Source organism: Periophthalmus magnuspinnatus, chromosome 11, assembly GCF_009829125.3.
Source record: "Periophthalmus magnuspinnatus isolate fPerMag1 chromosome 11, fPerMag1.2.pri, whole genome shotgun sequence".
NCBI classification, from domain to species: domain Eukaryota; kingdom Metazoa; phylum Chordata; class Actinopteri; order Gobiiformes; family Gobiidae; genus Periophthalmus; species Periophthalmus magnuspinnatus.
Window position 1 is genome coordinate 28,406,542 of NC_047136.2, and position 19,234 is coordinate 28,425,775.

The 19,234-nt window shown below is 42.4% G+C and overlaps 2 protein-coding genes across 5 annotated transcripts; both read left to right on the plus strand.

The window, feature by feature from the left end:
- The first annotated feature begins 169 nt into the window (after nucleotides 1-169).
- LOC129456647 (tropomyosin alpha-3 chain-like) lies at nucleotides 170-7,377 on the plus strand. The gene is made up of 9 exons (XM_055225237.1): nucleotides 170-348; nucleotides 1,800-1,920; nucleotides 2,614-2,747; nucleotides 2,924-3,041; nucleotides 3,493-3,563; nucleotides 4,651-4,726; nucleotides 5,799-5,858; nucleotides 6,115-6,184; nucleotides 7,331-7,377. Exons 1-9 carry the CDS (start codon nucleotides 170-172, stop codon nucleotides 7,375-7,377), a joined length of 876 nt encoding a protein of 291 aa, XP_055081212.1.
- A 48-nt stretch (nucleotides 7,378-7,425) lies between these two features.
- LOC117378220 (heat shock factor protein-like) lies at nucleotides 7,426-18,970 on the plus strand. 4 transcript variants are annotated; one of them, XM_033974758.2, is made up of 14 exons: nucleotides 7,426-7,857; nucleotides 8,227-8,335; nucleotides 11,785-11,921; nucleotides 12,268-12,389; nucleotides 12,562-12,637; nucleotides 12,820-12,881; nucleotides 13,356-13,434; nucleotides 15,032-15,141; nucleotides 15,238-15,458; nucleotides 16,800-16,953; nucleotides 17,268-17,391; nucleotides 17,767-17,814; nucleotides 18,131-18,182; nucleotides 18,275-18,970. In XM_033974758.2, exons 1-14 carry the CDS (start codon nucleotides 7,735-7,737, stop codon nucleotides 18,379-18,381), a joined length of 1,524 nt encoding a protein of 507 aa, XP_033830649.1. In that variant the 5' UTR covers nucleotides 7,426-7,734; the 3' UTR covers nucleotides 18,382-18,970. The 4 variants fall into 4 exon arrangements, with proteins under 4 accessions (XP_033830649.1, XP_033830650.1, XP_033830651.1 ...); XM_033974759.2 differs by having other exon boundaries at nucleotides 18,131-18,176; XM_033974760.2 differs by having other exon boundaries at nucleotides 17,268-17,373.
- Nucleotides 18,971-19,234: the final 264 nt, after the last annotated feature.

Sequence of the window (19,234 nt, forward strand, 5' to 3'; positions counted from 1 at the left end):
CACAAATCAGACACTTTCGTCGCCGTTTATTCTTTTGTGCCGAAGTTGTATTTAGTTTAAACGTGTTATTGTTGTTGTTGTTGTTGTTGTTGTTGTTGTTGTTGTTGTTGTTGTTGTTGTTGTTGTAAAGCTTTTATTTGGCGCTGTCGTCACTTTCTTCGAGCACAGGATGTGGTGGGTGGAGCTGCGTGCAGGGGGTGTTTTTAAAAAGCGGCTTCGGTCCCGCGCGCGACAGTCCCGAACCGAGACTGAGTTCAGGACCCAGGTTTCAGGACCCAGAAGCCAGGACCCAGAATCCAGGACCTGCGCCACCTCTGTCAACGCTGTGACCGCCATAGTCACAAACAGGTGAGAGCTGTCAGGCATCTCGTTCAGACCTGGGTTAGACCTTAACCTTAGAAGATTAACTAAAGCGTAAAATTCGTCAAAGTCAACTATAAAAATGTATATCCCTGTCTGTCGGATGCCCTACCTCCATTCCTCCTGTATCCCTGTGTGTCAGACACATCAGTCACGATGGGAGAGAGGGCACCTTTCGCTCTCTCTCGCTCTCTCTCTGTCTCTGTGTCTCTCTCTCTCTCTCTGTCTCTCTCTCTCTCCCTCTGTCTCTCTATGGCTCTCTGTTGAACCTGTTCTCCTTGTCTCTAAGTTATTTACCATCATTCCAAACACTTTCGGGCACTGTGTGGTATTTCACTGTTCTGTTTTTTTTAAGCAGAAAAGACACAGAATTCACTGAAGTCACAAATATAAACCAGAAACTCAACGCTCAGGTCACACACCTCCTGATCTAATCAGACTAGAGATAGACCAATATATCAGCCAGCCGATATATGTTATTTGCGCTTTTTAGCGTATTGGCTATCGGCCTTCAGTCTTCAGCACAGGTACCTAAAGAATATGCAGTTTTAGTTGAATGCTTTAGTATGACGAGATAACTGCACAAAGCGTGACTACACAGCTCTCTTAAAAGGGGTGGGTGACTTTGTAGCAACTTTAAATTAAACCATTTGGGTAAAATCAAATAAATCTGCCCTATATATAGGCTCAAAAATATTGGCACAGCATATCTGCCATTTCTTTCTCTGGATTCTAAACAATCAGCATTGATCATGAGAAAAGCCATATCACTTGATGTCTATTGCAGACACAGTACTGTTACTTACTATTATACAAACTGTTAATACTACAACTATTACTGTTGTATACTAATCCTTCTGTAGTTCTGCTGTATTACTGCATAAGTACTACTCTAGTAGGACATACTGGACATCCTATGTACAGACAGATGAAGTGCATGAGCTTTTGTTTGAAGTACTGAAATGGTGCAGTTTGCGACACAACCAGTTGGACAGGTGAGGGGGTTGCACCTGTCTGACAGATAAGGAGAGATGCAGAATGTGTTGCTTCATAAAATCAGTCAAGACGAACAAAAGGACACAAGACTGGTGCACTGTATGTGTGGCTGAGTGAGTACGTTGCTCTAGTGCAGAGGGGGTGGGACTCACGTGGATGTAAAGGTGCACACTTACCCATCCATTCCATTTATCCATCTGGTTTTATTTTATTCTCCGGCACTGTGATAGCTCTATGTTTGTAAATAAATCTCCAAAATGCATTCTAGATCTCAGCTTCTCTGTTCACAACAGCCTCCAAGTGCATCACAAAGCTACAACCCACTACTACAAGGTTGGTTTAGGAAGCTGCAACACTCATAATTATTGAAGCTTTATAAGCAAAGAGCTGTTTCTGAATCACAACATCAGATTTATTAAAATAAAGTGACTCATTTGTTACAGATTCATGATGGAGGTCATAAAGAAGAAGATGAGTCAGTGTAAGGAGCAACTCGAGAGAGCCCAGGCCACAGAAGCTAGACTGGAGAGAGAACTGCACGAGGAGAGATGTCGCAGGGCAGAGGTTTGCACCAATACTCATACCAACACACACCCCAACCCCAACACAGCGCCCATACAGAGCACCCAACACTCACAGCACCCACAGAGCACCCAACACTCACATCAGCACCCACACAGAGTGCCCAAACGATAGGAGACAGACAGGCCAGAGAACTACACCAGGAGAGAGGACGCGGGGTGGAAATTAGGCATACCACTCACACCAATGCAGCACCCACAGAGCACAAAACACCAAGCCACAGAGCACTACCCAGCACCCAACCACAGAGCACCCACAGAGCACCACCCAGTACCCAACCACAGAACGCCCATAGAGAACCCAATCATAGAGCGTCCAAGCCAGACCCACATGACGCCAAATTAATAATGAGGATACTCGGAGTGTTTGGAACGTGTGGAGTAACTATGGAAACTCTGCAAACTGTTTTGAACTGAAATCAGGTAGAGCACCTTTAATGTTTAGCCTCCAGTGAGATGGATGTCAAGACACAGTAACAAGGATGAGGAGGGGAAGAATCATTAATAAAATCTAGTCTTATTATTTTTATTTTGTCAGATGTCTCTTGTGTATATTTGAGTGCCATTTTAGATGATTTACTAGCATATTTGTTGTGTTCACAGGAGGAGGCAGTAGTTCTCTAAGATTAAACCTATTCTCTAGTGTTGATGATGCAGTGTACTTCCATGTTTTTAGGTGGAGAAGGAGGTGTCTGTTCTCTCTCAGAAGCTGCAGGACACTGAGGACAAACTGGACTCTGTGCAGCAGAGACTCAAGACGTCGACGCTTAAAGTCACAGAGGCAGAGAGGAGAGCGGATGAGAACAAGTGGTAAGAGAGGGAGGAGAAGAGAGTGGTCGAGAAGAGGCTGAGAAAACATGATGTGACAGTATAAACTTGTGTTGTTCTTCAGGGTTAGGGTTATGGGGGTAGGGTATTTGGGGCTTACAGTGGGTTTGAGGGTTTTGGGGTGTTTGGGGGTGCATCTTAAACATGTCATTCTTCAGGAAGAGGAAGGCGTATCTGAACACAAATCTGCAAAATGAGGAGCGACTGGACAAACTGGAGCTGCAACTTAGAGAGACGCAGTGGATCGCTCAAGAGGCACAGAGGAAGCATAGTGAGGTGAGAGGAGTAGAATAAGCACACTGAGGTGGGAAGAATGGAGGAGGAGAGGAAGCACAGTGGAGGAGGAGAGAAGCAGAGGAAGCACAGCGAGGTGAGAGGAGCAGAGGAAGCACAGAGAGGTGAGAGGAGCAGAGGACGCACAGTGAGGTGAGAAGAGTGAGGGAGGAGAGGAAGCGCTGTGAGCTGAGAGAAGCAGAGGAAGCACAGTGAGGTGAGAGGAGCAGAGGAAGCACAGTGAGATGAGGTGAGAGGAGCAGAGGAAGCACAGTGAGATTAGGTGAGAGGAGCAGAGGAAGCACAGTGAGGTGAGAAGAGGAGAGATGGAGAGACTTGTGGTTTAAAGGAAAACTTAAAATGTGATGTCATCTTCACCGGAGTCTCTTCATTGTTGATTGATTACTGATTATTGATTTGATAGTACCCTAACTGGTGCCGTGTGTTGTTGCAGTGTCAGGATAAAGTCCAGCTGGTGGAGGAGGAGGTGGACGGAGCTGAGCAGCGCGCCCAACACGCACAGATGTGAGTGTCTCCTACATCCTAACCCTACTGCCTATACCAAGCACAAATGTAAATGTCCTATATCCTACATCCTACATGTCACCCACCATGTTCGGTTCCAGCTAAATTAAGCTCATTGAGGCTAGCAGTTATAGCCACTAATCTAGGGAATTCTGAGAGCATGTATCATAGCAACCAAAGAGCCAGCAAGGATTGGGAGCAAGGATGTTGAAGAGAACATCCATTCTGGTGTGGGCGCTTAGCAACACTGTCACTCAAACTTGTTGCTTATGCTCGCCTGAGTGACCTCAGGGAAAGAAGGCAACTGATTGTTCTGTTATTAATGTTCATATCTTGATTTAGGGACAAAATAGTGAATTGGATTATGTAGAGCAGGTCAAAACCAACATTTTAAGGTCAGAGTGGTGAGCCTGAAAGCAGCCATTAGAGAGAGTTTTTTTTAAAGTGAAAGTGAACTGAACAAAGTCGACGAAGCCAAAGCACGCCCATGTGCATTTCCTGTTTGGAACGTGGTGGCTAATGAGATGGAACTGTCCAGAGATGTATAGAGTCTGATCACATGTGTCTCCTAAGCCTTAAACCCTTCTAAGGCCTACACTCTGGACTTAAATAGTTTTTATTATTTTAGTATTTTGGAGCAAATGTTTTTTCTGTAATGTCTGAACTAAAACATCACCCACTGGATCAATGCTCCTAACTCCTCAATTGCTCTCTCTACCCACCTGCTCTCTCCTCGCCTGCTCTCTCCCCACCTGCTCTCTCCTCACCTGCTCTCTCCTCGCCTGCTCTCTCCCCACCTGCTCTCTCCTCACCTTCTCTCTCCTCACCTGCTCTCTCCTCACCTGCTCTCTCCCCACCTGCTCTCTCCTTATCTGGTCTCTGCTCATCTCCTCATCTACTCATCTTCTCATTTCCCCTCTTGGTCTTCTTGTCTCCTCTCTCCTGGTCTCCTCTCTCCTTGTCTCCTCTTGCCTTGTCTCTTCTGTACTTGTCTCCTTTCTTCTTCTTCTTCTCCTTATCTTCTTTCTGCTCCCTTCTTGTCTCCTTCTTTCCTCGTCTCCTTGTCTCCTCTCCTTGTCTCCTCCAGGAAGCAGAGGATTCTTGAGGACCAGCTCAGAGTTTTGGAACAGTCATTGAAAAGTCTACAAGCTTCAGGCGAGAAGGTTCTATAATACTGCTGCTACTTAGCAAAAGACAAAGTTTAAATCTGTCAACTGGACAAGTCGTTGTTGGAGTGAAGACGTTTGGTTGCTCATCCAAGCTGCTTCTTCAGTTATGAACTGAAGAAGAGGCTTGGATGAGCATTGATGATCTGGAGTAATGGCATTTGATACACACACCCTTTATGTGATCCTGAACAAAAAGGCTAATCAAGACCACTCCCTATCTACATCCACATTTGCATGGCCACACCTCACAAAAGGCAGTGGGAAGTGAAAAGTAAAAAAAAAAAAAATGTTGTTTGTCATAATTCATTGACATTTGGTACACTCATTCTTTGTTACTCTGAGCTAAAAATTCTATGGGTACCACACCCTATCTCCAATGTGAAGGTGACCATTTTTAATCAAAGTATGCAGATGTCCAATATCTAGACCTTGTACTTTAACAAACTTGTCCTAGGGCTTTTATCAGATGGACATATGCATAGGCACACCTAAACTTTGTTTTTAACTTACAGACTTCAAAATGAGGCAGCATTATCAGAACATATCTGGGATCAAAAGTTGTTAAAATAATTTACATCTTATCTTAGGGTGTGGTCATGGCAAGCTCTTAACGAAGCAGCCATTTTGAAAGTATAAAAATCCCTGTAACTTTTTCAAACTTCATCGAACTGGACTGACCAAATGTAGTGTTTGTGTACTTTAATAACCTGGACATGGTGAGATGTGCCCTTCCACGGTCAGGATTGCGAGGGCCCTTATCACTGTTTGCAGTTTTAATTAAATGCTGGGGCTGCATGTTTAATGAGATAGTTTGTTCTATCTTGTCCATAAAAGATTTCCCCAATAGCCAATGGCTTAAATATAATCACTTTTTTTAACCATTTCTATAGTTCGCAGAAATGGTTAAAAAAAATAAAGGGAATGAAAATCGAAAATCAAATGAATATTTAACTTTTGGAGAAAAAAAAATCAACAATTTCATTTTCAGGCAAAATCCCCCAGCCCTACTACCACCCATCTGACAGTACACAGTTCCGCTGTTGTGACTGAAATATGTTTTTTGCAGTTTTCTCTGAGCACCTGTTTGGACGAGAATTTACGACAACTCATAGACAAAGTGCAGCAGGTCAGTTTAGTCCTGGTTTAAAACTGGTATAGTCTTGGTACCGTCCTGGTATAGTCTTGGTTTAGTCCTGGTTCAGTCCTTGTTTAATCCTGGTTTAATCCTAGTTTAATCCTGGGATAGTCCTAGTTTAGTCCTGGTTTAGTCCTGGTATAGTCCTGGCTTAATCCTGGTTTAGACCTGTTATAGACCTGGCCTAGATCCAGTTTAGTCCTGCTTTAGACCTACTTCAAGTGTAAATCGATTTGGTGTTTTTCAGGCTGAGTTCAGAGCTGAGAACTCTGAGAGGAAAAGGACAAATCTGAAGGAGACCATTGACCAACTCGAAGGTACGGACTATAGACCTGGACCTGGTTCGGGCCTGGTTCGGACCTGGTGCTGACCTGTTTTTTCTATTGCAGATAAATTGTTGTTGATCCGAAATAAAAACATCACACTTCATACAAAACTGAATGAAACTTTAGAAGAATTAAATTATCTTTGATCCAAGACCTGGACCAAAACCTGGACCAAGACAAGACCTGGGGCCGGACCAAGACCTGATCCAAGACCGGACCCCAAATTCTGAGTCAAGACCCAAATTAAAGTACAAGACGGAAAACCAAAGAAAAATTTGGAATTCAACAATAATTTACGATAAAAATAATTTTGGCAATAGTTATACAGCACATTTGAAGGTTTAGACCCTGTTTTAGACCATTTTAGACCCTGTTTTTGACTCTGTTTTAGACCCGGTTTTAGACCCGGTTTAGAACCTGGTTTAGAAGCTGGTTTAGACCCTGGTTTAGACCCTGGTTTAGACCCTGGTTTAGAAGCTGGTTTAGACCCTGGTTTAGACCCTGGTTTAGTCCTGGTTTAGACCCTGGTTTAGTTCTGGTTTAGACCTGGTTCAGTCCTAGTTTAGACTCTGGGTTAGACTCTGGTTTAGTCTGTGGTTTAGTCTTGGTTTACGCTCCGGACCAAACTTTTGAAGATTTTGGGGTTTTTTTTAAGAACGGAGATGTGCCATTTCTGACGGGTATTTACGGGATTTTTTAATTTTATTTTTATTTTTTTAATACAATGCTCTTCTGTTCTGTTGATGTCACTGTGTGAAGTTTGTGTCAAATAAAGAGGAATGAGCAGAACAAAATATGTCCCTAAAATACAATATATTTAAAATGCTGACATTTAAACCTAGAGCCCTCTGACTGGATGATGTCACACGGTCAGATGCAAACCTTTAGTTTTCTTCAATTCTTTTGATCAAACTGAGGATGAACACAGCGCATAAACAAACTAAAATAATAAGCTAAACTCTGAAAGATTCCGGTGACGCAGATGGAGCAGGGACTATGCCACAGAGCGGCGGTAGGGGGGGTGTGGCGCTATCTTTTTAACCTCCAAAACAACCTTAAATAAAGTGTAAAATCCCGTGATGGTCACTAATATCACAGTCACGCTGCGATTAACACTCATTATACTGTGGTGTGCAGAGTTTTCTGAGGCCGAACGGAGGGTTATCAAAGTTTACACGATTTAAATCGAGTTTATTTTTAGTTTATTTTGGAACTGAAGCCAGGCTCATGTCGCGCGCTGATGACGCACATCAGGACCCGGATGCAAGGAGCTTACGGAGGATTTGTTTCTTCTGCGTGTTTCGGTTCTGTTCGGGGCAAAGTGACACACAGGCCGCGGCAGAACCCTCAGACCCTCCGTGAGAAAGAGCAGAGCGGGACAGAAAAGTCCTGAGGCCGGGGAGGCGCACCTTTAGCTCCGGAGCGAATAGCCGCGTAAGCTCCGTTAGCCCCGTTCGCCTGGTTAGCACTAGCCTCGGCCACCGCAGTAGCAGCAGCCCTACATTGGCCTCACAGAGGCCTCACAGCAGACTCACAGGAGCATGGATCCCGGCGGAGGAGCCTCGGGGCCGGGACACGTCCTTAGTAATGTCCCGGCCTTCCTCACGAAGCTCTGGACCCTGGTTGAGGACCCCCAGACGGACTCGCTGATACGCTGGAGCCCGGTAAGACCCGAGTCGGACCTGCGTCGTACCTGACACGGACCTGACACGGACCTGACACCGACCTGAGGCTGTACCACATCACATTACTATTGTCCCGTGTAACGCGGGTCAGTCTGTAGCGGCATATAAACATCACAAACTGTTTTTGAAAAGCAGAGTGATAGCGTGCGCGGGTCATTATTTTTAAAATGTTTATAATGTGTGTAATGTTAATGCTGTATACCCGAGAACAGCTGCTCGGGGTCAGGAGGGGGAGGGTCTTAGGGGTGTCCGGGTCTGGACTCGGACCCTTACAAGTGCCTCAGATGCCCTCCTTGTTCTTCAGATTTGCCTCGGATGCCCTCCCTGACTCATGTTTCTCTATTTCAGAGTGGGACCAGTTTCCATGTGTTTGATCAGGGACGTTTTTCTAAAGAAGTTCTGCCAAAGTTTTTCAAACACAACAACATGGCGTCCTTCATCCGGCAACTTAACATGTGTGAGTACTACAGATACTACAAGTACTATAGATATGCGAGTATGTGTGAGTACTGCAGAAAGTGCTACAAGTATGAAATGTAAGAAAAGTAATTCAGATACTACAAATACTGCATAAAAGTACTGTTCAAATGGCACGGTACTACATAAATAAATGTCTGTCTATCATGTTGATGACTGGTTCTCGGGTTAGAGTGCAGTTGGGTGATATATCTAATATATAAGACACATATTAGATCACAGACGGGTTCCATAAATTGGCACACCTGGAGCAGGGATCGCGTTGGATGTTACATATCAAAGTGTATATGACAGGTTTTGATGATTTTCTAATTTTGACTTAATCTGATGGGCTAAAACCTGTTGTAAATGTAAATGATGGTTTTACTCAAATCAAGAAGTAATTTTTGAAAAATGTTTAAAATAGAACTCTCTACTTCCTGTAATTTTCAAGTTCCACATTGATGACTTTACACTGGGAGAGTTCGGTCCAAAATTTCGGCATACTTTTCTGATATTTTAGACATGATTTCAACAAAATAAGTGTGTTTTCTTATATTTTTATTTGTCAAATATTAATTTCTGTCTACATTAGAGGAGTTTTGGCCCAGTTTACTACAGCTTGCGAGGTAATGTTATGGAATTCTCGAGTGTGATGTCATGATTTCCAACCAAAAAGTAATATTTCAAACCTAAAAAAATTCCAAATGTAACATTTTTAGCTAAATCTTAAATGATGATGATCATAACTGTGTTGTAACTGGTAAAATAAGTAGTCCAATCTGTCATAGATGATAAGTGGAGTGGAGGTGGACTTTTTAAAGGTGGACTAACAGGTCTTTGAGGGTCAGAATTCTAGCTGATCAACAGGTGTTCAAATACTTATTTGCAACAATAAGATACAAATAATTTATTTAAAAAATCATACAATGTAATTTCCAGATTTTTTTTAGATTATGTCTCTCATAGTGGACATGCACCTAAGATGACAATTTCAGACCCCTCCATGATTTCTAAGCGGGAGAACTAGCAAAATCACAGGGTGTTCAAATACTTATTTGCCTCACTGCATGTTATATCTTTATATATTGTATTTGTTTGTCACAGACGGGTTCTGTAAGGTGGTGCATGTGGAGCAAGGTTTGGATGGGTTAGATTAATTTTATTTATTTATCTTTATTTATACAGGTAGAGCCAAATGAAAGCAATGACTGTTTTTCATGGGCACCCTGTTCAAGTACAGAAAAAATACAAACAAATAAGTACATAAGCCCATTTAAAATATTAAAAACAGGCGCAGGTCTGAGTATTTATATTTGATCTTTTTGATTTTAAACTGTTACATATTTCGAAGATGTGTTGTTTTAAGGCTTTTTGTCAAACCAAAAACCCAAGATATTTGTAGGTGGTGACTCTTTCAATCAATGTACCATTTAGTGTATACAGATTTTCTGCTTGCACATTACGTCATTGTTTTTTTGGGTTTTTTTTCCATATCATCATCAATCATATACTTTGTTTTATTTGCATTCAATGATAATTTAAGGTTTATGAGGGAATTTTGGATTTCATTAAAACCTTTCTGCAATTTTAAAAGCAACTGATCAGCAGATGGAGCATTTTCATACAATTCTAATATATTTATAGACTTCTAGCATAAATAAAACACATATGTTTTATTTATTTATTTCTCTCTGTCTGACATGAAATCAGACTAAATGTTTCTGTTTTGGGTCAATTAGGATTAACACAATTATTTCTATTTGCTAACAATTTAGATAATTTTTCATAAGTTTCATGAATTTCATTAGTATTTGGTATCATTGCCTTGAAACTGTATGACTAGGGTCAAACGTTTTGGATATCATTCCACAAGCTTCTCACAATATTTGGCAGCAATTTTGTCCCATTCTTCCTGACAGAACTGGTGTAAATAAGCCAAGTTTGTGGCCATCTTGCTCGCACAGGCCTTTTCAGGTCTGCACATACATTTTCAATAGGATTGAGGTCAGGGCTTTGTGATGGCCACTCCAAAACATTGACTTTGTTATCCTAAAGCCTCTTTGTCATCAGTTTGGCAGTATGCTTCAGGTCATTGTCCATTTGGAAGACCCATTTGTGCCCAAGCTTTAACTTCCTGGCTGATGTCTTGAGATGTTGCTTCGGTATTTCCACATATTGTTCTTTCCTCATGATGCCATCTATTTTGTGAAGTGCACCAGTCCCTACTGCAGCAAAACAACCCCACAACATGATGCTGCCATAATGCCCCCATATTTGGAATGGTGTTCTCAGTTCAAATGTAGTTTTGTCAGACCACAGGACATGTGGTCTGTCCCTGTGTCCATTTGCAAACTGTAATCTGGTGTTTTTATGTTTCCTTTGGAGTAATGGCTTCTTCTTGCAGAGTGGCCTTTCACTCCATGTCAGTACAGTACTTGTTTCACTGTGAATAATGACACTCTTAGCAGCTTCAGCAGCATCCTCACAAGGTTTTTTGCTTTTGTTCTTGGGTTGATATGCACATTCTAGACTAAAGCACGTTCATCTCTGGGACACAGAACCCGTCCCGTTCCTGAGGAGTATGATGGCTGGGCATTCACATGGGGCTTATACTTGTCTAGAATAGTAAATAAACAGACTCATAGATGAACCAGACTTGTGCAAGTCCACAATTCTCTCCCTGATATCTTGGCTGATTTCTTTTGACATTACCATGATGTTACACAAATGTTACACAATCAGTCTGTTTTAGGTGTGCCTTCAAATACATCCACAGGTGTGTCTCTAATTACCCAAATAATAAACCAATAAATCAGAAGCTTCCAAAGACATAACATCTTGATATGTTTTTTTTCCCCAAATAGTTTAAAGGCATCTTACTGTATGTATAAAAAATCATTCTCATTATTCTGGCATTTAGCAAATAGACATAATTTTGTTAATCCTAATTGACCTAAAGCAGGAAAAGTTTTGTCTGATTTCATGTTGGACAGTGAGGGAAGAAAAGCATGTCACACATTCTGTTTTGTTTAACCGCCTTTAGCTTTGATTACAGCACGCATTTGCTGTGGTATTGTTTCGATTTCGCTTCTGCAATGTCACAAGATTTATTTCCATCCAGTGTTGCATTAATTTTTCACCAAGATGTTGCATTGATGATGTTAGAGTCTGACCGCTGCACAAAGCCTTCTCCAGCACATCCCAAAGATTCTCAGTGGGGTTAAGGTCTGGACTCTGTGATGGCCAATCCATGTGTGAAAATGATGTCTCATGCTCCTGAACCACTCTCACGATTTGAGCCCGATGAATCCTGGCATTGTCATCTTGGACTTTTTTTTTTTTGGCCATGCAGTGTATATGGTGCATGTAAACTTCTGGTTTGGTTGGATGGTTGGTTGGAATGTATTTATTTATGAAATTTATTCATGGATGGATATCTTGTCACAGATGGGTTCCGTAAAGTGGTCCATCTAGAGCAGGGAGGTTTGGTGAAACCTGAACGAGATGATACAGAATTCCAACATCCGTTTTTCCTCCGAGGACAAGAACATCTGCTGGAGAACATCAAGAGGAAGGTCACTGCTGTAAGTATTATAGTGCTACTACAAGAGTGCTACAAAAGCTCTACAATACCACTAAAGTTCTACTACGATAGAACTATAGTACTGCATTATACCACTAGAGACCAGAACATCTGCTGGAGATCATCCAGAGGAATGTCACTGCTGTGAGTACTAGACTGATACTACAATAATGTAGTATCTTTTATGATATTTGTTACATTTACAATGCACCACAGTAGTACTACAGTAATGTAGGAATACCACAGGTCAGTGGTGGTATGACACGGCTCTGCCCCTCTGCTCCTAGTTTGCAATCTGAGCGGTGTGTTCAGGTTTAACCCTTTTTTTTTCTCTGGGGTGTGTTCAGGTGCCCTCAGTGCGTCAGGACGATGTGAAAGCGGCTGATGAAGTGAACAGAATCCTGAGCGATGTTCAAGTGATGAAAGGAAAACAGGAAACTATCGACTCCCGGATCAGCGCCATGAAACAGTAAGAGCTATATACACCCTAAATCTCAACCCCTAACCCTACATGGAGAGAAACCATCGACTCTCGCATCAGTGCCACAAAACAGTGAGACAACAGCGCCATACACACCCTAGAGAGCGGTTTGAGTCCAGCTCTCCAACTCCACTAAATCTGTGACTGTGACTGTGCACAGGGAGAACGCTGCCCTATGGAGGGAGGTGGCCAGTCTGCGACAGAAACACTCCCAGCAGCAAAAAGTTGTCAACAAGGTAAAAAAGTACTGCAGTACAAATACTACTGCAATATATGAAGTTCTGCAAGAACTGTAATATATGCATATGTGTATACTGTTGTATGATTTCACCACCAGTACTCCAGTAATTAAAGACTGTAGTACTTAAGGACTACAGTAGTGTTTCCTAGGAGTTCTGAATGAGTCTGTGTTTTGCAGTTGATCCAGTTCCTGATTTCTCTGGTTCAGAACAACCGCATCATGGGCCTCAAGAGGAAAATGTGAGTCCCGGTTTAGTCCCGGTTTAGTCCCGGTTTAGTCCCGGTTTAGTCCCGGTTTAGTCCCGGTTTAGTCCCGGTTTAGTCCCGGTTTAGTCCCGGTTTAGTCCCAGGTCTGACCCACTTTACCCCTGGCTCAGTCCTGGCTCAGTCCTGGCTCAGTCCTGGCTCAGTCCTGGCTCAGTCCTGGCTCAGTCCTGGCTCAGTCCTGGCTCAGTCCTGGCTCAGTCCTGGCTCAGTCCTGGCTCAGTCCTGGCTCAGTCCTGGCTCAGTTCCAATTTAGACCTGGCTCTGACCCAATGTAGTCCTGCTTTAGAACTGCTTTAGACCTTGCTCAGACCCTGTTCAGACCTGGTTCTAGACTGGCTTGAGATCGCTTTAGTCCTGGTTCTGACCCAATTTGGTCCTGCTTTAGTTCTGGTTGTAACCAGGTTTAATCCTCTTTTAGTCCTGGTTCTGACCCAGTCTTTGTCTCAGGCCTCTGATGTTGAATGATGGGAGCTCTGGACACTCTCTGCCCAAATACAGCCGCCCCTTCAGCCTGGAACACCTGCAGGTACTACACATATACAATGTACACCTGCACGTACTCTATACATATACTATTGCTGTGTTCCAGAAACGCGGAGGTCAGATTTTTCCCATAAACGTTCCAAGTTCTAACTTCAGAGCTTTCCAGCTAAATAGCTCATGTAAACATGGCTAATGCTAAACTGAAGGCTATAGAAATGTAAACAACATGGCTAATGCTAGCCCAAAAGCTAAAGAAATGTAAACGTTAAACAAATGAATCATGTTAAATGACGGAATATTGTCAGATATAATCTGTATCAAGTGATTACATAGTTTATGTGTTGGTTGTTACACACGCACTGAATACCTGCAGGTGCTATATACACACAATGTGCTCTAAACCCTGCCCTTCCTCTTTAAACTCGAATTCAAATCAAAATTCAGGTCAAATTCAATTTATCAAATTTCAGATTCATCCGAAATTCTATGTCCACACAAGCAGCCAATATTTACATGCACGCCATGATTCTCTCACACCTGACTTACTGCCTGACGAGCTTGTCCCAGGCCAACCATACCACACTCAGACCACTACAATCACTGTATAAACAGACACTCAAAGTTCTAGACAAAAAAACATGCCACATCCATCACTGCAGCATTTTATCTAAATATAATATTTAAAGTTGGGAGAATCTGATAAGATTCACAGATGCCTGCTTTGTTTATAAAATCTTACATGGACTCGCCCCTCCACCGCTCAATGACTTTCTTAGCCTAAGATCAAGCTCAACCCGCATCACTAGAGGAGCCTCAAGAGGAGACTGTCTGGCCAAATGCTGTCTTTCTGAATGGAATCAATCAGCCTATTCTGTTAGAGCTTCTAAAGGGTGGAACAGCATCCCTACAACTATCAGGGAGAGCTCCACATACAACTCTTTTAAGTCCCAATTTAAACGTTGGCTTTTAACAAATCAGACCTGTCAACACCAAACTCCTGCTGCTGCCATCTAGTGTTTGTCCCTTTGCATGTGCGTCTGTAATTCTGCTTCAACAAATCTTTTTATTGGCCCTGTTTATTTTCTTGTGCTTTTTTAACATAATCGTTTACTGTTATTAATTGCATGCTGTTTTTAATAACCTGTCTGTTTTAATTATTTCGTTTGTCTTCGCTATGATTCACTTCGCTTGTCTTTTGCTATGACTCACTGCTCAAGACTTAATGCTTTTCTACCTTTTTACCACACCTGTAAATGCACATTTATTTTTATTTTATTCTATGTGTCCTCTGTAAATTATTTAAATTTGCAAGGAGCCATCTGTACATCATGGCAACAGACAACAGATGAAAACTAGCCTCTTGGCTAATTCTGGCATGTTAAACAGTTACTGTTGGTCAACATGCACTGTCCGCTATAAATAAATAAATAAAATAAACCCCGTCCCTCATCTCTCTAATAATCTCTAAACTTCCCTCTCTATTATGATGATTATTTATTTTAAATCTCCCTTTCTTTTATGATGATTATTTATGATTATTCATGTTTTGATTAGTTGTATTGTGATGTGTCCTTATTCTGTAAACACTTTGAATTACTTGTCTACGAATTGAGCTATACAAATAAACTTGCCTTGCCCAGGCCAACCTCTTCCCTTCAGACTCTGTGAACTCTGGACCAATCATCTCAGACATCACAGACGTGGCTACGCCCCCTTCGGATGATGTCATCAGCGAATGGAACGAGCCCAAGTACTGAGTTTAGACCTGGTTTAGTCCCTGGTTAATATTAATTATATATGAACATGTATTTACGTATTTAATGTTATATTTGTTTCTGTTTCTCAGTGATCCAGTGCCTGGGGTCACAGATCAAGAGTCAGAGGTCAAAGAGGAACCGCAGGTGGAGACGCCTCTGTCCCCCACAACCTTCATCAACTCCATCCTGCAAGAGGAGAGTCCCTCAGCCAATCAGAGCCTCAGCCACAGCCCGCCGGCCAATCACAGCACAGGGACGCAAGCACCACCAACCAGCCACATTGCAGCCAATCAGAGCACACGGTCAAATGGTGAGACACGAGGTCAGAGGTGCAGAGCAGAGGAGAGGGTCTGAGGAGCAGAGCAGGAGTGAAGTGTATTGATCTGTCATAGCAGAAGAAAAATACAAATCTGTCACTGGACAAAAGGGTGAAGATGTTTCTGTGTTGAAGTGAGGAGCCAACTACACTAAGACTAAGGTCGTTTTCACACGTTAGTGCGCTCTGTGGGCCGACCCCAGTGCGCACTAGATTTAGTTAAGTTTAGTTATGCCTGGCTCAGGTACGAAACAAACAGGGGAGCCAACACAGAGTAACCATGCTCAAAAGTAAGATTTAATTAACACAAAAATAAAGAATAATATTATTTACAATAACAAATAAAACAAGACAAAGTCAAATGTGCAAAAAGAAAGTGGGAGCGCAGAAAGCGTGGACAGAGCGTGCAGGCAGTCAGACCTTTATAGTCCCGCCCTACCTGCTGCCCCACCCACAGATAGAACTGCCCTGCCATCTGTGAAGCAGGTGGGTAGACCTGCACAAAAGAGGAGAGGCGACAAAGCAGGCAGAGGCAAAAAGTACACACACACACACCATGAGCCCCCGCAGACAGAGGCAGGAGGAAACAACTGATATTAAGTTGATCCAAATGGCCTCGTCAGACAAACATCCAAAGCAATAGCTTTGCAGCGCCCATCCATTCAAATATACGTGATGCATTTTTGCCCAATTCCAAGCACTTTTACAGTTGCAGCAAACTGTATAGGTCAGCCCGAGGTCGACCGTGTTTACATCACACTCACCCCGCTTCAGAGTGCGAGTGGAGCCCCTCTGAGACCTCCTGTTTCAAGCACTCTCGGACCAGCAGTTGGGTTCACACCAGCCCAAGCACACCACTCTCGGAGCAAATGCTCTTTTATGTCATTCTAACACATCATATCGACTTATGGTTCAATATATGAAAGCTGGAAAAATATATTTTGGGGCTCAGTATTTATTGTGTGTACAATTTCTTTGCTACAGCTCGAATATTAAAAATCTCACCTATTTTGCAGTTTGAATCAGTAATTTCTATGGCTAGTTATTGGTTAATTTAGTTAATTTTTTGCAACTCAGGCTTTTTAATAAAACTGTGTTTAAAAATGTGATTACTGGGATTATACTGCTTTGCGTCCATGGCATGAACGTTCTAGTATATTACAATATTTCTCTGTAGCAATATATCGTGCTTAAAAATGTAGTACTGTGACAGCCCTACTTCACCCTAAAACCTTTGTCCAGTGACAGATTTGACTTTTTTCCTTGTGTGATGGATCATACCTGGGTGATTCCACAGATATATTGATCTCTGATTCCCCTCCCCCTTCTCCACAGTGGTCCCTCCCATCGTGGTGATAGTCCCTCCCAATGACCAATCAGAGCCCATCGTCCAATCCCCCTCCAGCCAATCAACAGCTACTGTCGCAGCAAACCCTGCCCCCTCAGCATCACCACAGCAAAAATGCCAAACCATCGCCTGCATTGACAGGTACTAACCTAGAACTGAAACGGGATTACAACAGGGTCTGAAGCAAGACTATAACAGGGTCTAAAAGAGGACTAACCCAGACCAGGACTACAACAAGGTCTAAAGCAGGACTAACCCAGAACTGAAGCAGGACTATAACAGGGTCTAAAAGAGGACTAACCCAGAACTGGACTACAACAGGGTCTAAAGCAGGACTAACCCAAAACTGAACCAACTCTACCACAAAGTCTAAACCAGGACTAACCCAGAACAGAACCAGGACTACAACACTGTCTAAAGCAAACCCAGGGGACTGAACCCAATCTCTGTCTCAGGTCGGAGCTCTTGGACCACGTGGACTCCATAGACTCGGGTTTGGAGAATCTTCAACACCTCCTGAACTCTCAGAGCTTCACCTTCGACACCGGGCCCATGCTCGAGGTACGCCATCTGCCTCAGGTATAGTACTACAAATACTACTACTATTACTGCAGCATACACACAGTACTGCAGTATATACACACAGTACTGCAGTATACACAGGGCCGATGCTTGCAGTATGCCATATACCTCAGTTATAGTACTGCAAATACTACTCTGTTACTGCAGTATACACAGTACTTTGTACAGTACTCTCTGGAGCCTAGACCCAGGTGAGGAGCATCAACTACAGTTTGTGTTTATGTCTCAAATAAAGGAAAATGTCTGAGGTGTGAAGTCAGGGCGTTTAGGGGATTTATCATCATCACTGGGACAGCTGCCACCAGGCGGTAAAAAGATTAAGTTTTGGTTTAGTCCCTGATTTAGTCCCGGTTCTGACTTTTTGTCTTTCAGTTTTTCAGCTCTCCGGCTGCAGACTTCGACCTGGACTGCCTTGACACGGTACAAACACTTTTACTCTAGTACTGATACTATAGTACTACTAGTACTACAACCACTACTACTGCAATAGTTTTGCTTTTGTACTCTTAATATACTATAAAGCAGTACTGCAGTATCAGGGTAGTCACAACTCTGATACTATAATACCTTGATACTGTAGTACTAGTCCTGTAATACTTGCATACTTTTACTGATACTATACTACTACAACTGTTGTAATATTTTTACTACTGTACTCTAATAATGTGGTTCTTGTGTATGCTCATGTTTTTGTTTTGACGCTGATGTGATGTCACTGTGATGTCTCTTCCCGCAGCTGCTGTCTGAGCCGAGAGATGAGGGACTGAGCAGCGCCCCCACAGGTCAGAGTGAGTACTGACATTGTCATATTTAAATAAACTGTATAAATCTTTGTTCTGTCACAACATCAAAGATTTACAATCAAACTTGTGCGTTTCAGGGAAACAGCTGGTGCAGTACACGCCACTCTCGCTGCAGGAGCCAATCACGTCACTGGAGGACGTTCTGGGGGAGGACCCTGACAACCTGCTGCCCTCTGACCTCTGACCCTATCCCTTATAACCCCCTGCAGTTTTCGTGGCGATTGTGTTTTGTTATTATGCATTTGTTTTTCTCAGTTTTAGTTTGTTTTGTTTTTTGGCGCTCAGAGCCGAGCTGAGCAGCTGTACTTTTAGTGTGAAGGACGCTTTATTCTGGAAAAGCTAGGAAGTCAGTCAGCAAAGCAAAGAGGTTTTAAACTTTTTGTTTTTAATTTATTTATACCATTATATTTCTGAAACCATAGATGTCATAAATTTTCCAAATGTTTCATTAACTTAAATAGAATAAAACTGCTGTTTCAATGTTACGGAAACTTCAAACTTCATTTAGAGGTGTCTTGGACACTGCAGCATGAGGGTTAGTCCTAGTTTAGTCCTCGTATAGACCCAGGTTGGTCTTGGTTTAGTTTTCAGTTAGACCAGTTTTACACCCAGTTTAGGATTGTAGACAGACTGTTACTGTGAGGCCTCTTGTTGGACTTAGTGACCAATTAGGCCCGAGAGCAATAATTAGCTGCGATTGGCCGGCTCTGAGCACCTGCATGGTTTCATGTTTTAATCTTGCTGTAAAATATTAAAGGTATTTTTGAAGAGTTTATTACGAAAAGCATTTAATGTTGCAGTTGTGACAGTGAAACATCTGTCTCAACAGCGACACTCAGCTGATTGGTTTAAAGGGAATCAGCTGAAACACTTTGTAAAAAAGAGATGAATAAACATAGAACCTTTGACTTTGTTTAATCCTTAATGAGTTGTAAATGAAAAGATTCAAACAAGTACCAGCGTGTTAAAACTAATGCACTGCTCCTCGTTTAATACTATGGACCCACAAATTGAAAGTAGTTCACTTTTGGCTGCTC